Genomic DNA, 14532 nt, shown 5'->3' on the forward strand with positions numbered 1-14532 from the left:
AGGGTAAGCTCTTGGCCTTAGCTATGTCGCCAAACAAGGAAGACATTTTGAAAAAGGCTTAGGGTTCTAAATTTTGTTCTTCTAGCATTTAGTAAAGTTATAGTCTAGTTTTTACAGTTATTCTTGGCATTGGATCTTTTAAATAGTGAGGGTGAATTTAGAAATTCAAGTATCCCTTTTCACATGCTATTTGAGTCTAGCAAAATCCCCACAGTTTTGAGGATTTTAACAAGCAATCCACCACTCAACCGCACCAAATCCATGGACCCCACTTTTTTTCCCATTCCGCTCATATTACGTTTCACTTCATTACGTTTCACTTCATTCCAGTTTTAAATGGCGTCGATGATGTAATATTGAAGAGTCACTGGACATAATTATTTATGTAGTATAGTGGATAAATGTACTAAGAAAAATACCGAGAAGATTATAGAGAACACAATGATATCCAGCAAAGAAGAGAAAATTGGCCTCGATTTACAATTCTTTCACATTGGTGATTATGTTATGATAATAAAATTTCAGTTTGAATGGAACAAATCATTAAAGTATCATTACTAGAAACATTTTTAAAATCCGCGCTTCTAGCATAAACAAGAAAGATGGCCATTAAATTTTAAAAACTAGTGTCGTTGCTGAAATGGCTGTTGGCCTATAAACCATGGACTAGGCCTACTCTATATTAAGGACACAGTCCAATCTCACCGTGTTAAAACCTGTCGGGTAGGCGTTTTTACAGCAAAATAATGAAAAAATACAAACAAATAAGAGTTTTTAAAGGCGAGTTCAGCTACGTTGAAATTTGTAATTAAAATAAGGAAAAATAAATATTAGGTTTGATTTTTCGTAGAAGGGAAAGAAAGTCAACTTGAATCAAGTGCCATCTATCCACCAAACCCCCTAAGTTCTTACTAATGCTCTGTTTACAAGTGCATGCAAGGCAGCACGTGTTTGTTTGTTGCCGATATTAACAGCTGATTATGAAATCTTCTTACTTGCAGACACCAATTTACAAGAACTTAGGCTGTTTGGTGGGTAGATGGCATATGAGTTAGACTTTCTCCCCCTTCTCCAGCCTTTTCCTGCAAGTAAAAACTAAATATCTTTTAAAATGCTTGATACCAGCCGTCCGCAATTCAAAGAGACCGTTTTGGGGGTTTTTGATTACGCGGAAAACATCGCTAGGGGTTCTAAAAATTAACAAACAGATGAGTTGTGTTCTAAATTTTTCGCTAAGTCAATTGGTAAAACCGCAATCGCTTAGCTATTGTAGTTTTGGAGATATTTAAAAAAAACTTTTGAGGGGGTAGCCAAAATTTAGATTTTTTTTTGTTTTTGTTTTTCTGCAGCAGTTTTCTCGTCAACTACTGCACCTAAAAATAATCTAATTGGACTTTTAAAATGATGGGATAGCCCATCTCTTCAAATCATTTTCATTTTTTGTTCCCACCCAGCTTAGAAGCCCAGCTTAGTGATATTAACGATTGAAATGTTGGAAAAAAATTCCCCGAAATTTCTTCGTTTTTTGGCCATGCCGGTCTTATTATGTGGCTGCATTCATCCTGTAAGCCACCTAGCGATGGAGATACCAAATTTGTACCAGCAGTTATAGATGTGAGTATGAAGAACTAAAGAATGAAACTTGTTCCGCAACCTGTTCAAGAGTTATGAATTTTTTTATTTCGTTATTATTCCCTATGATTTGGAGCACGCGCTCCCTTTCCAAGCGAAGGGAGGGAGGAAGAGAGGGATGGAGTTGCGCGCGCACCAAAGAAATAGGGAAAACAACTAAAATGAAAAAATTTGCAACTCTTGAACAGATCGTGGAACAAGTTTCATTCTTTGACTATGTGTTCTTCATATTCACATCTATAACTGGTACAAATTTGGTGCCGATCCGAAATACCAGATTGGATCCGCTGACGATGAAATAAAAAATGTTTGAATGAAGATTACTACAAAAACACAAAACATTTTTACAATAATCAGATAATCTGCAATTTTCAACTGCAGTTACCGATAAATCACGGCTCGACGAAACGGGAAGCGGGGAAAATTTCCGTTTTTTGGAGTAATAAATGAGAAAATTTTTGCGTTTAGTTGTAAATCTAACCACTAGATGATGAAGCAGGGAACTTTTTTTTTCCTTTTGGCGTGCCATAGTTATTAGCCCCCTATATAATGCAAGACAAAAAAAGAAACGATTATTTCTTTTGCGATATCCCTTACAAAAATCACGTTTAAAAAATACAACCAATTTAAATACTTTCGGATAAGGGGTTTTGATTTGAATATTGAAAGTATAAGACATGTAATAGTTTTAGGAAAAGTTTATCGTTTTTTTAGGATTAGGCTAGAGGCTAACAAATTGCAAAAATTTTCTGAATTATCCCAGACGATGGGAGCAGCGGAAGCTGCATATGAATTACGGTTAACGGGTACCATCGGGTGATCAAATGGTAAGGCTGAAAGTGTCCGATCAAAGACAATTTGGTGACTAAAGAAACGGTAAAAGACGATAAAATAATTAATAGTAAACATGCAAAATCGAACTAAAAATTATTCTTACTCGGTACAGTATATTAGTTCTTCTTCATTTAGATTATCCTCAAAACGATCTTCAATCGCCAAACATTTCCAGTTAGTTTCCAACGAAGTAGGCGTAAAATCAAATACATCTGACCATCGATTAACAATAATCGAGTTTAGTCTAGCGTTGGCAAGGTGACCTAAAACCATGTAAAATAAAATTACTTCCTTGCTAATCGGATGCATCAAGTGATAAGTTTGTGTAACCATGTAATCCCAGATAATCGAGTGAAATACACTGAAACTTCATTAAGGAAGACATTTCGATGCTCGGTTGAGTTGCGCAAAGCAGATAGCAGGTAACGTCAGTACAGTCTCTAGTTCTGAGCTGTCCGCAAGCCGCCACTATAACGCAATGACTGCAGTTTCGCAAGAAGATACTAAAATTCAAAACAAAACATATCACAGCAACCTTTTTAACTATCTTGATTGACATGTGATTCAAACTACTGTACTGGACTGCTACCTGCCTTTAACGGGTCCCAAAATGATTTTGCAATCTTTACAATCGTCGACAAAAATGCTGTCGAAGAAACCTGTAACGAGGATAAGCGAACGCAAGCAATTTTCAATCTTAAACTGTTGTCCTTGATAGACGATGTTTCGAAAAATGTACAGTTCGTTCAAATGGTTCAGTCGAAGTTGGTTTGTTTCAACTTCAGATTTGTTGTCCCTGCATTTGAATAACAAAGAGCACATCAAAATAATGATGACAGCCAAAATGAAGGGCAAATAAACGAACTAACCAAGAATAAACTGGTGGATCAGTTGAAATACAACTACTTTGATCCAAATGAGTTACATTTTCGGCATCATCATCTGGCTGACTACTAAGCCAGTTTCGAATTAATTTAAATACGTTACCCATTTGCTAAAACACAAAACCAAAGCAAATAATATTAACAAACTGTGATCAAACGAAAACACCGACAAAGACTGTTGTTGTGTAAGCCAAGCCGTTGTTGGTTGCCTAGCTACTGAATCGACCTGCATATCTCCCTTTTCTCAATGTCGGCTATAGTATTTATGGGATTCGTGCATTTATTTAATTCAGTTTATTTCGAATTTACGTACAATCTAATAATTCATATCGTTTCATTATATTCTATTCAATTAATCGTTAAAAACTATACGATAAGCTGTTAGAAAAGAAAAGTTTCCTACAATTAAAATAAAATAAATCATTTTGTTGTTCACAAAGCGAAAATTAAAATCAATGCAACTGAGAATAAGGAATAGAATAAGGCTGATGAAACTCGGGTGATTTGAGCACCATTCGGTTGCGCCATTGTTGTCGATGACGGTTTCGTCGTCGTCGTTGATGTTCTCGCAGCAGTGCTGGCAGTTGTAGGTTTGGATGTTGTTGTTGAAGTAGTTGGAGTTGTAACAGCCGTTGTTGTTGGAGTAGTGACTGTTGTTTTTGAGACAGTCGTAGTAACAGGGGGCTCTGACCCGGTAAGGTAAACCACAGGTGCAGCATACGACTCTACATCCTAAATTCACAAATAAACAATAAAAATATCGTCAAGTTCATAAGAAAAAAATATGTATGTATATAAATAGCGCGCGTGAGCCAACATACCGATGTACTCTTGGAATTTATGGTAAAATACATCGAAGGGGGCGCGGGTCCATCTCGTACCAGGTTGACGGTCACAGAATGACGAACAAAAGGTTGCAAAGGATCTAAAGATCCCTCTACGATGGTGCTTGGACCTACTTCTACAGCTGTTTCCGGAATTTGTCCGTCATTATTGATAATCTGATCTGGGTATAAGCTGTACACCAGTCGATAGGAAGCAACCGACGCTGTAAAGAGAGAAAAAAAAAGATTTTAAGTAGCTACATAAATTATTTTACGTTACTGAATGCTGGTGTTATAAAATATCGAAATTGATTTACTGTTTTTGCCGTAACTATCTTGAGGAGAAGTCCAAGAAAAAGTTACTGTTTGGTTTTCTGAATCGTAATTGTCGATTCGGAAATCCATGATGCGAGCCGGCCGTTCCTGTAAAAAATCATTATTCGTAGCTTAGCAAACGTTTTTATTCAATATTAGTGTCGCACGATGATGCTGAATAACGTACTTCGTAAAAAATCGCCGACCGCACGTCAAGGCTGGCAGCATAGGGAATCCAACGTTGAAAACTGGATGTAGAACCCCCTTCGAGATAGGACGAATCTTCGTCTGTTCACGGAAATTGAGAATTATTTATTATCAAAATAATTCACACATTCATTAAATTGTATCGTACTCTGATCGATGGGTATTGAACGACTGGAAGGATTATTGTTGAATTGGGCAAGTGGATCGGATCTTCGGTAACCGTCTAAGAGAACAGAAACGTGAAATATGCCACTCACTGTCGGTTTGTAGAAACCCGTGTATATGCCGTCTTTTTCCAGTAAGTCAGGGTCTGTTGAAAATCAAATTTTGGCTTTAGTCGAACAATCTCACTACTTATTTCGGCTTAATTTTTTGAGGCATATTGGAATACACGTACAAAGGCCGTCGTCTCTCAAAGACACGGATTGTTGGGTTGCGTTTGGCCAATGAACGGTAGCAACAGCAAACTTAAGTGTTCGAGCAACTGCATAGCCCTTTCGAATTGAAGCGAAGACCAAAAAAGAAGGGTCTTCGTAAATGTCAGCCATGTTGAGGACACCTTTTGATTTAAATGGAATCAAAAATCTAAAAACCTGACGAAGTTTTGTGGAAAAATCGAATACCATTTTTTCCAGATGTATAGACTTCGACATCGATTACTCGATTTTTGGGTTGGCCTCCGCCGCCAACGTAAACCGGAACGTTTTCACCCAGAATTTCAACAGCCTCGTAAAAGCCTGACAACGGTTCTCCAGTCGTATCGACCATGAACGTAGCAGTTGCCGAGGTTGATGTCTGTATTCAAAACATTAATTTATAATTTTTCTTTCAGCCGCAAGAAGAACTTCATGAATTTTTTCTAACCGATGGTATGGTAAAGGTGTGAATTTTGTACTTTCTGTCCCAACTTGAGTATTTTTGAACGTGCTCTGCCGATGCCAAGCTATAAGTTTTTCCATCCGTTCCGTTTACCAAGATTTGATAGTCACTGGGTCTTCCAACGGGTACGAAAAAGTGCATCTCTATTGAGCTTGGAACAAAGTCTACGGTGTAAAATTTTCTGAAAGGCGTTGCAGAATTACTCGTAAACGGATCTCGAAGCAGCTAAATACACGGATAATTAGTGATTAACAAGATATCTAAACGAAGTACAGTATAAATCGTAATTATTACTTGAACTCTTCTGTTGAGAAATTTCGGATCTCGTACCAGCTCGACGGTCTTATTGAGCACGCTCGAAATGACAGTCTGGTAACTATTTAAGTTGGCGGGAAAATGAGTCCCTCCAGTCAGTAATGTGCTTCTCTCCATTACGTTTTTACTGCTTTCGTCGTTGTATTCGAACGTTATCAAACGAGCGTTTCGAGATTGAGTAAATGGACAGCCTCAGATTCAACCTTCATTTCATCCATGTTCGTGATTTCATTCAATTTGAACACGAGCGCGATTGACCCGGACAAATGTGTGAAGTTTGTCAAAACTTCTCCAACGTCCAGCATAGCCTTCTCTATTAACAAACCTGACCCAGATGATCGAGTCAATCCGTTCACCTTATTGGCTAATAAAATCTCATTGTTATCGACCTGAATGTTCATTTTGAATTTGAAAAAGTAAACAGTGAAGCAACAACCATGCAAAAATTAAATTATGTGTTCAAAGCAGTAATATTTCTAAAAAATAATTTACTTGAATGGGAGCTTGTATTTCGGTCAAATATCCTCCTAGACGACCATTTGAACTACTAACACTAGTTCCACCCATGGTTGCGATGCCTACAAAAGACCTGGGGCTGGTTGCAGCCAATTGCGGAATTAATTTATCTGCGATTTCCGTCCTGACATCATTGAAAACCGTCTAAAAATAATAATGTGAATTAGACTTGAATACTAAGATTCACTTAGTCGTCCTTTAATTAAATACCGTACATCATCGGTTAAGGTGTGACTTGAGGTATCCATGACGATATAAACAGTCTGATATGCTGGGAGCAGATAAGTAAACTCCGGTACCGTGTTGGTGGAGGCATCCAAAGGGTCAAGGTCAGTTAAATCTGGATGGTTCGAAATTATTGTTTTGGTGCTACGATTGCGGCACCAGTAGTTTTGCATGTTGGGAGCTGCTCGGTCATGATTAGTTTCATCGGAAAATTTAGTCACCTATAGTAAAAGAACAATCAATTAAATGAAGAACAAACGAGAATAGTAGCGCAATTTTACTGTAGGTAAAAATGGCATGAACATCAAAGACGTCGTCGGTCCGGTTGTAGCTGTCATATTAGGAATGAATCTGCAATTGAGATCGGTCAGATCACCTGTCATGTCGGGAGTATTGGGATACTCGCAGTAACGCGTGTGGTCTTCCCTAAAAAGTTGGCAACAATTAATCACTGAATATATAATGTCAAAAGCAGTGCAATGCTAAATAATAAAATATATATATATTCTTACGGATATGCGTACGATCCCTCAATTTTGCTATTATTGGATCCAGTAAGTTGCCATTCGCCACGAGGATTTTTAAATGTGTAGGGAAATTTATCACCGTTCTCGATAAACATTCCTGGAATTCCATTTTCTTTATGAACACCGTATCGGTAATGGGCGAATTCGTGGAGCATCACCTTAGCTATTTTGTAATAATGAAATACAAATAAAAATGTAGTGTTTTGCTATAAACAGTAGACTACAATAACTAGTTTGGCTCCATGTCATTATCAATAAAAATCACCATTCCTTTCTTCATTCCTGCTCATCGCTTGCTTACCTGGATCACCATACTTTTTCACAGTTGCGCCGTTGCTATTGAGGAAAAACTCGGGTGGCGCAATTATATATTCACCCGGTTGGCCACACATTTTGGAATTGTAGGAGCGCGCTGCTTGGACCACTTTCTCGGGGTCATTGGCAGTCATGGTGGTTTCAATTCGCATATCAGCGTTCAAGTAATTATACCTTGAAACCGATGAGAAACAATTGAAATTTAATTAACGAAAACTAGGTAGAGACAGCTTAACAGATTTATTTACGTCGATGTTGGTGCGCCAGTAAGAGTCCAAGCACGCGGCAGTAAAATGTTAACTTTTTTAAAATAGACTTTTGAATCAGTCGCATCAAAGAGCATTTTTGACGTATCCGTCATTGTTTTCTAATTAACGAGAAAGCATAAATCGTAATAAATGCATTTTTTTTTCGATAAATGAATTAAAACGAAAGAATGAAGTTTGAATGAGACGAGATGAATGAAATAGATGAAGCTTACTTTGAGAGCATCGAGGAAGGGAACTCGTTGTTCGGCGTCGAGTTGTAGAGCGTCTTCGGAGATGGCAACCGTAAATTCATAGCCATTACCGTTCAAGCTGACGGAATGTATAGTTCCGATCAGGACACCTCCCCAGAATACCGCAACCCAGCACAACATTACAGTTGTCCTAATCGACATGATGTTTCGCATACGAAACAAATGTTATTTAACGATACCCGAAACGATCTTTTCTATTCCGTCATCGAGAACAAACTAAATTAGTGTCGGTTGACTGTGTCCTATTTACGCGTCACCACCCAAAACCCAATTTTGACACCTGCAACAGTAGCAAGATAAGAAAGGGGAAAGGTTTTTTCGACCGACGTACAACCGACAGACGGCAGGCTTTTGATTAATCGAACATGTTACGGTATTCGAGATTGCTTGAAATAGAGGGTGTGGTGAAAGACCATGTCAGAAGAAAACGGAACTATATAGAATCAGACTTATTGCAGAGCATCCTATAATTACGAGACTAAGGCCACAAGATATTATTATCGATATTATCTTATTTTTGTTCTTGTTGACTCGCCTTTCTGTCGGATGACGCACTCGAACTGTAAGCCTGGCTTGTGTAATGGTGAGTCGAGTTTGTGAAGTGATATCACTCCATCGCTATAAATCGTTTCATCTATGATCCTTATTTACAAGGCAAATAGAATTTTTCCTTTATCAAAGGTTGAAGCTATCTGTCAGACCGTGACAAGTTAAAACAGTTTTTCCCTCTTCCAATGTTCAATGACTACCGTGGTTTTTTGTTTAAACAAAAGTAGTTAAATGACATTTGTCAAACTGCAATCGCACAGTCGCGACTCAGGAGTTTGAAGGCCTGGTATCCTTGACGCCGAATATACTATCTCTACCAAACACTTTGTTGCCGAATTTTAGATGCTAAAGTTGATTCCTTCACTTCCCACGGTCAGAATTTTTGTCGACCACCTGCTGATGATAAGTCGGCTCACCTAAATCTTTTACAATGATGGCTTGTGAAAGAAATGTGATGCAAGTGACGAAGGTGCAATAACAATAAGAAATACGAACCATGAACCAGTAAAGCCTCTTGATACCTATGAGTAAGGCAGTCAGGATATTATTTGACCACCGATTGCCCAGTTCAACTTGGCAAATAGGTTAGAAAAAACGAAAGAAAAATGTGGAGAAAACGGTCTCGATATAAATTTGTTCATGGCGCTTAACGTCTGTCTGCGATACGTAATTGTTTTTTAGGTAGGCGCCATGGCGCCTTAGTTATCTCTAGCAACGATACCATAAATTCAAACTAGATTTAAGCCGATTACGAATGAAATAAAATGCAGGTGGTTAATAGCCGTCGTGTAATAAAGAAAATTGTACCGCGTAATGATGGTGTATTGTTGAGTACGTTCATTTGACACTCATCGATTCGAAGAGAAAACGGAAACACCACACCGGCTAAGCCGTCGGGTTTCTTTCTTCACATTCCAATCAGCAAGACAATATAAAAGATGATGAGGAATTAACCGTATTTTGCAAACGAGTTTTTAAAAACAATCAAAGGAGAGAGGGGTGGGAGAGACGGAGCAGGTATTCGAGGAAGAGGCGTACGTTCGACACCGATCAAAATGATGTTTTCAAATGACCCCCGATTTCTGAAAAGAATAATTTTTTTGTTTTTCTTCAAAACGAGGATGAAACAGCTTTTGTAGTTTTTTTTCTCTCCTCTTGCGATCAATCAAAAACAAGTCGCCTAACTATCACAGCAATGAACCCTCGGATAGTTTGAGCTGGTGGTTTTCTGGGATATAAGAACAGATTGGTGTCCCCTTTTACGATGAATTTTCAAAAAATTTGGCGTTTTAAACAGTTATCCATAATTTCAACTAAGCTTTCATCAATCTAGCTTTGAAAAAAGAGAAAAAAATATTATAGAAAGGAGCGATGATAGTAAGAAGAGGGGGAAAAAACGCAGTCCGCAACATCGGAACGCGATGGCACTTATTATAATAAGTCATTCAATAATTGGCAACATTCAGAATTTTTTTTCTTGTTTTAAAAATTGGGGAAGATCCCTCAGGTATTTCCTCTTGATCGGCACATCCTCACATTCTCTAGCGTACCATAATGCCAAGCTATAGAAACGCATCGCGATTTCATATCCCAAATAGGTGAAAGATTGAACCGTCGAGTCAAGGCACGTCAATATACAACTTAACACACTAAACAAGTTACATCTTGATACATTCGCCACCCACTCCAAATCAAGATTGAAAAAAAAAAGAAAATCGGTGATTTCTAAAAACGACAACAAATGCAGGCAAACACAAAAGGAAACTAACGTAAGTTATACGCTATTATCAACGATAAAAGCAACAACGAGAAAAAAGAACCTTCTAGCAGGAACTAGAATCGGCTATCTGATGGATGTCTGAAACAGTTTCTAGTTTTAAAAAAAAGTGTCGCAATGAAAATTTCAATTTGACCATAATTACAAACCAATCGTTGTAATTTTGGGAAAGGGGAAAAATCCAACTTAATGTGAATGACAAAAAAAAAGAAAGAGAAAAGAATGGAAGACCGCAGGACTTTGTTGTTGATAAGGCTATAGAAACGAAAGAAAAAAATTGAAATAAAATCGTCCAGACACCAAGTCTGATCGGCCGAAACTCACTCAAAAAGTAATAATGAAAAAAACCAACTAAACAACCATTAAAAATAGAAAATAGAAGACGACAATCCTATGAATCAAGATTCAGAAGGGGAAGATGAAACGGACCGTGTCCGCGCGGAAGTTGTCTCATCACTTTTGTCTGCAACATCACCTTCTTCTTCCCTTTTTACAACAGATTTGGATTTTTCGTCCAATTCCTCATTATCAGCATGACCCATTTCGTCTCTGGGTTCCTCTTTGACCTTTTCCCGCTCTTTCCGGTGGTTGCTGAGGTTCATATGAGGCCCAGGAGTGAAAAGGGGAGACCGCAATGGATTGGAGAACGAAAGCGGTGCAGTAAACGGGAAAGCTGGTACGGGAAAAGTAAAATGAGAAGGCGAGAGTGACGGGAGAGCGGACGAACTAGGGAAGGCACTGAGCATTGCGGCCGAAGAAGGAGGCCCTTCACTTCCGCTCTCTCCACTCACGCTTCCGGACGAACCTTTACTGTTGATGGGATAACGGGGGCTACTGGCGACCGCCAAGGGACTGAGCGAGCTCCAAAAATGAAGTTGAGCCGTGTTTAGGGCGTGACTGTGCGGATGAGGCAGCGGTGTCTGCAGCGGAATAAACGGAGAAGGGTAGTTTGGAAAAAGACTAGGCGACGGAAGTGGAGCTGGAAAGTTGCTGAAGAACGGTGTCTGCAGCGAGGGCGAATGAGGAGGTTTGCTCATAGTGGCGTGATTGTGCGAAGAGACTGATGGGGATGAAGAAGGGGCGGGTGAATTCAAGGTGGATGGCGACAACGAAGAACACGGCGAAGAGCTCAGTGGACTGGAAACGGGTGGCATATTCCCACCCCGAAAATGGGAAAGAGATGAATCAGGAAGAACCAACGGCCGAGGTTTGGGTCTGGCTTTCGGTCGAGAAAGCCGATTGCCGACGAATTCGTTGCTCGCCTCCTGCTTAGCATTCAACAACAACAAAAGACCATTAAGTAACAATACAATTACAACCCAATGAAAAACTGTTACCGAATGGCTGCTAAGGCGGCCCTGTGAAGCAGTTGCAGTGTTTTTCATGCTTAAATCCGTGGCTTCGGTCTGTTCACTTTTGACCCGTTTCATTCGATCCATTTCTATGTTTTCGGCATCGTTCGCTACACGCTTGGCTTTCTTGTCATCAGCCGTGTCGGCACTTAAATTGAGTGGTACGGTTGCATCTCTGTCGACTCTTTCGTTTGAGTTCTGTCCCCCATCTGGATAAGCTGCGTATTTGGAAATAATTGCATTACAAGTCTGTGTTTAAAAGCCAAATACGAATGGAATAATCTCACCAGAATTGGCACTATTTTGACGAGCCGCTGTTTCTTCCTCACTGTTTCTTTTGGCCGAATCTTTTGCATCATTCGATTTGGAGTCTGCGATTTTGGAGCTTAAATTGAGTCCATAATCAGATGGCAGTGTATAGGCAGGTAGCGATGGATTAACAACATGGACACTGTTGTTGTTATTGAACTGTAGAGGCGCTGTAGTGGAGATGGGCCGAACTAACCCGGGGACCTCGCCGCTTGATGCGTACGCTACCAGAATAAAAATATCTGTTTTCAATCCAAGACATACCATAAATGCATAGGGTCGCATTACCTAATCTAGCAATGGACTGCATTCCCATTCCATTGAGATAGAAACCCGGTAGGCCCATTGCCTGTGGGTTGGATGAACACACTTTCTCGGCATGTTGTTTGTTGCTGTCACGAAGAGCAGCGGCGATCTCTTCTTCCTCCTGCTTCTCAGATTTCATTATCATTCGATTTGCCAACGAGGGCGAGGAATATGATAACTTATCCGCTTTCATCACTTCCGGATATGACACGAATCTAATAAAACAAAAAGTAGATTTAGAGTAAATCGTACACGACTAGTTCGAGGGAATTACGACAGTCACGTGACATGTTGTACAAAGAGGTTATTGACATTTCAATGATTTCCTGTTGACTTTTTAAAATGCATAGCTTTACTATTTTACTGGCACTCTACTCAATTTACTGAATACAAACAAGTAAATCAAATAAAGTGTGAAATATTTACCTGTAGACAAATTTCTGACCCATGACTTTCCGAATGATATTTTTGTCATAGTAATATCGGAGAGCTCTGCTTAATTTGTCGTAATTCATGTTGGCTTTGTTTTTGCGCTGACCCCAGAGGCGAGCAACGGCTTCGGCATCCAAAAGTTTGAATTCGCCTTCCTCTCCCGTCCATGATATGAGATGAGCATGCTGTGATCCACCCAACAACAACTCCAAAAGAAACTGCCATAATGTCACATTGGAGTCTGAAGCTATTGCACCACTTCCACTGCTCAGCGGGTTCAAACTACTACTTTGGCTCATTGCATTTGAAGCACCTGGAAAACCTGAAACAAAAGAATAACTCATTAACACCGAGTGGAATAACTTGTTGTTTACACCATGTACATCAATAGTCCTCAGAATCAAACTTCACCTGATGCCTGATTGGAAGTATTGATACAACATTGCAGACAACACACACACATGTGCAACGGAAAGCTAAACAGGACTAAGCAGAAAGATGGAATTGGACAAATTCTTAGATGGGAAGAAAGGAAGACAAAAAAAAAGAAATAAGGGAGAGAGAATAGACTGGCTGGATCCTGAATGAAGCTAAAACCTTTCAAGTGCCTGGAGACATCAATAAGTTTCATTTAAAGACCCATCCATGACTGTAGTAATTGGCTCAATAGGTCCCTTCCTGCCAAAGGGAATCACACAGGAAAACCCAGTAGTTGAGATAGAAATTGAAAAAAAGACTTCGTCTCTGATAGAATTCTTTAGAATAAGAGAAATTGGTCTTTCAAGTGTTTATCTAGTTTCCTGTCACATACCTAATAAGGCCTCACCAGCTGCAACATCTTCATCTTCAGCTTCTTCAACTCTCATCTCAGCACCTAGGATAATCGACACGGTGCCTAAATTCAGCTCGCTTGGGACAACAAGCAGTTTCTCTTATATTAGTAGGCGATGGAAAACAGATTCAAGTGAGGCACAAACGAATAAAGAAGCACACAAGCTCATCACTCATGGCAACAAATAATGCTGTGATGAGGATCGAAACACACACAAAGTAGACGAACTCCTCCTCGTATACTTTTAATGAATACAATTAAACATTCCAAATGGCGTAGACTCACTGAAAAACCTTTCGGATGTAATATTTACAATCTTTCAATCAGAAAAAAAAGTAATAACGACATTGGGATCAGAGAAGAAACGACACCTGCTTTAGTGCTTTTTCAGGCAGCCAAAAACGCTAAACAACTAGCGCCATCTAAGAGTCACAAACAAAAACACTGCAGAAACGAATCAGAAGAAGACAACATGGCCCCACGGAATGGCGAATTTCCTTTTTATATTTTAAAAATAAATGGAAACTAAATAACATCAGCATACATCTAAAGCTAATTTTTAAAGATAATCTAAAATTGTAGTTTCTTCCCATCGGTCAATATTGATGCATGTAATATTTACATCTCTAACACTATTCGGAGCCCTTACCCGCGTTTTTTCCTCACAGTAGAAACCCTGTTAATCAACAGGTTTTGGTGCTAGGTTGCTCTTGACGGCGAGTACCATGTAAAGCAACGGACGCGTTAGACAACTAAAGGACTGACAAACAGGGAAATAGAATGAAAATGGATCACGCTCGGTGCCACGACGAACGAGACTGAACTTGCGCAGATGTTGTCAAGTGACCAGAACATATATATTATGTAAATAAAAGCTGTTTTTGAGAGAAAAGTATTCTGTTGATGTCGAACTGCACGATGCCTGTGTCATCTATATATACATATACAGTGTCATGTATTCGACATCGGAAAATCAATAGTA

At 39.2% G+C, this 14532-nt stretch overlaps 4 protein-coding genes across 9 annotated transcripts; all 4 read right to left on the minus strand.

Annotated features, from left to right (window-relative positions):
• Window positions 1-8: 8 nt before the first annotated feature.
• LOC124208934 (protein XRP2-like) lies at window positions 9-3555 on the minus strand. The gene is made up of 5 exons (XM_046606805.1): window positions 3336-3555; window positions 3056-3262; window positions 2797-2969; window positions 2570-2729; window positions 9-2497 (listed from the first exon to the last, which is right to left on the minus strand). The coding sequence occupies exons 1-5, from the start codon at window positions 3455-3457 to the stop codon at window positions 2332-2334; spliced, it is 828 nt and encodes a 275-aa protein (XP_046462761.1). The 5' UTR covers window positions 3458-3555; the 3' UTR covers window positions 9-2331.
• Window positions 3556-3629: 74 nt separating this feature from the next.
• Window positions 3630-6007, minus strand: LOC124208932. The gene is made up of 9 exons (XM_046606803.1): window positions 5870-6007; window positions 5561-5800; window positions 5320-5491; window positions 5094-5255; window positions 4845-5006; window positions 4677-4777; window positions 4492-4597; window positions 4172-4398; window positions 3630-4082 (listed from the first exon to the last, which is right to left on the minus strand). Exons 1-9 carry the CDS (start codon window positions 6005-6007, stop codon window positions 3783-3785), a joined length of 1608 nt encoding a protein of 535 aa, XP_046462759.1. The 3' UTR covers window positions 3630-3782.
• A 38-nt stretch (window positions 6008-6045) lies between these two features.
• On the minus strand, window positions 6046-8146 carry LOC124208933 (calcium-activated chloride channel regulator 1-like). Its single transcript, XM_046606804.1, has 8 exons — window positions 7955-8146; window positions 7722-7840; window positions 7460-7647; window positions 7144-7321; window positions 6913-7057; window positions 6622-6852; window positions 6383-6550; window positions 6046-6279 (listed from the first exon to the last, which is right to left on the minus strand). The coding sequence occupies exons 1-8, from the start codon at window positions 8144-8146 to the stop codon at window positions 6046-6048; spliced, it is 1455 nt and encodes a 484-aa protein (XP_046462760.1).
• On the minus strand, window positions 7955-14507 carry LOC124208931 (ETS domain-containing protein Elk-3-like). Of its 6 annotated transcripts, none has more exons than XM_046606802.1 (6): window positions 14200-14507; window positions 12713-13040; window positions 12269-12501; window positions 11959-12204; window positions 11657-11889; window positions 7955-11587 (listed from the first exon to the last, which is right to left on the minus strand). In XM_046606802.1, the coding sequence occupies exons 2-6, from the start codon at window positions 13015-13017 to the stop codon at window positions 10718-10720; spliced, it is 1887 nt and encodes a 628-aa protein (XP_046462758.1). In that variant the 5' UTR covers window positions 13018-13040; window positions 14200-14507; the 3' UTR covers window positions 7955-10717. The 6 variants fall into 6 exon arrangements, with proteins under 6 accessions (XP_046462758.1, XP_046462757.1, XP_046462754.1 ...); XM_046606801.1 differs by lacking the exon at window positions 14200-14507 and adding an exon at window positions 13836-13969; XM_046606798.1 differs by lacking the exon at window positions 14200-14507 and adding an exon at window positions 13530-13968 and having other exon boundaries at window positions 7955-11584.
• Between the last annotated feature and the right edge of the window lie 25 nt (window positions 14508-14532).

This window comes from Daphnia pulex, chromosome 12 (genome assembly GCF_021134715.1).
Source record: "Daphnia pulex isolate KAP4 chromosome 12, ASM2113471v1".
In the NCBI taxonomy this organism is placed as follows: domain Eukaryota; kingdom Metazoa; phylum Arthropoda; class Branchiopoda; order Diplostraca; family Daphniidae; genus Daphnia; species Daphnia pulex.

What these genes read in the sequence shown, in the direction of transcription:
- LOC124208934 (XM_046606805.1), bottom strand. Translation starts at nt 3,457, where the DNA reads ATGGGTAACGTATTTAAATTAATTCGAAACTGGCTTAGTAGTCAGCCA. An exon ending in GATCCACCAGTTTATTCTTG is followed by an intron (nt 3,263 to 3,335) that starts GTTAGTTCGTTT and finishes ATTCAAATGCAG; the next exon opens with GGACAACAAATCTGAAGTTG. An exon ending in GAACTAATATACTGTACCGA is followed by an intron (nt 2,498 to 2,569) that starts GTAAGAATAATT and finishes CCGTTTCTTTAG; the next exon opens with TCACCAAATTGTCTTTGATC.
- LOC124208932 (XM_046606803.1), bottom strand. Translation starts at nt 6,007, where the DNA reads ATGGAGAGAAGCACATTACTGACTGGAGGGACTCATTTTCCCGCCAAC. An exon ending in TTCTCAACAGAAGAGTTCAA is followed by an intron (nt 5,801 to 5,869) that starts GTAATAATTACG and finishes CCGTGTATTTAG; the next exon opens with CTGCTTCGAGATCCGTTTAC. An exon ending in GGTCGGCGATTTTTTACGAA is followed by an intron (nt 4,598 to 4,676) that starts GTACGTTATTCA and finishes GATTTTTTACAG; the next exon opens with GAACGGCCGGCTCGCATCAT.
- LOC124208933 (XM_046606804.1), bottom strand. Translation starts at nt 8,146, where the DNA reads ATGCGAAACATCATGTCGATTAGGACAACTGTAATGTTGTGCTGGGTT. An exon ending in TCATGCCATTTTTACCTACA is followed by an intron (nt 6,853 to 6,912) that starts GTAAAATTGCGC and finishes CTTTTACTATAG; the next exon opens with GTGACTAAATTTTCCGATGA. An exon ending in GTCACACCTTAACCGATGAT is followed by an intron (nt 6,551 to 6,621) that starts GTACGGTATTTA and finishes TATTATTTTTAG; the next exon opens with ACGGTTTTCAATGATGTCAG.
- LOC124208931 (XM_046606799.1), bottom strand. Translation starts at nt 13,349, where the DNA reads ATGAAACTTATTGATGTCTCCAGGCACTTGAAAGGTTTTAGCTTCATT. An exon ending in GCAGTCCATTGCTAGATTAG is followed by an intron (nt 12,205 to 12,268) that starts GTAATGCGACCC and finishes TTATTCTGGTAG; the next exon opens with CGTACGCATCAAGCGGCGAG. An exon ending in GCCGCCTTAGCAGCCATTCG is followed by an intron (nt 11,588 to 11,656) that starts GTAACAGTTTTT and finishes TTGAATGCTAAG; the next exon opens with CAGGAGGCGAGCAACGAATT.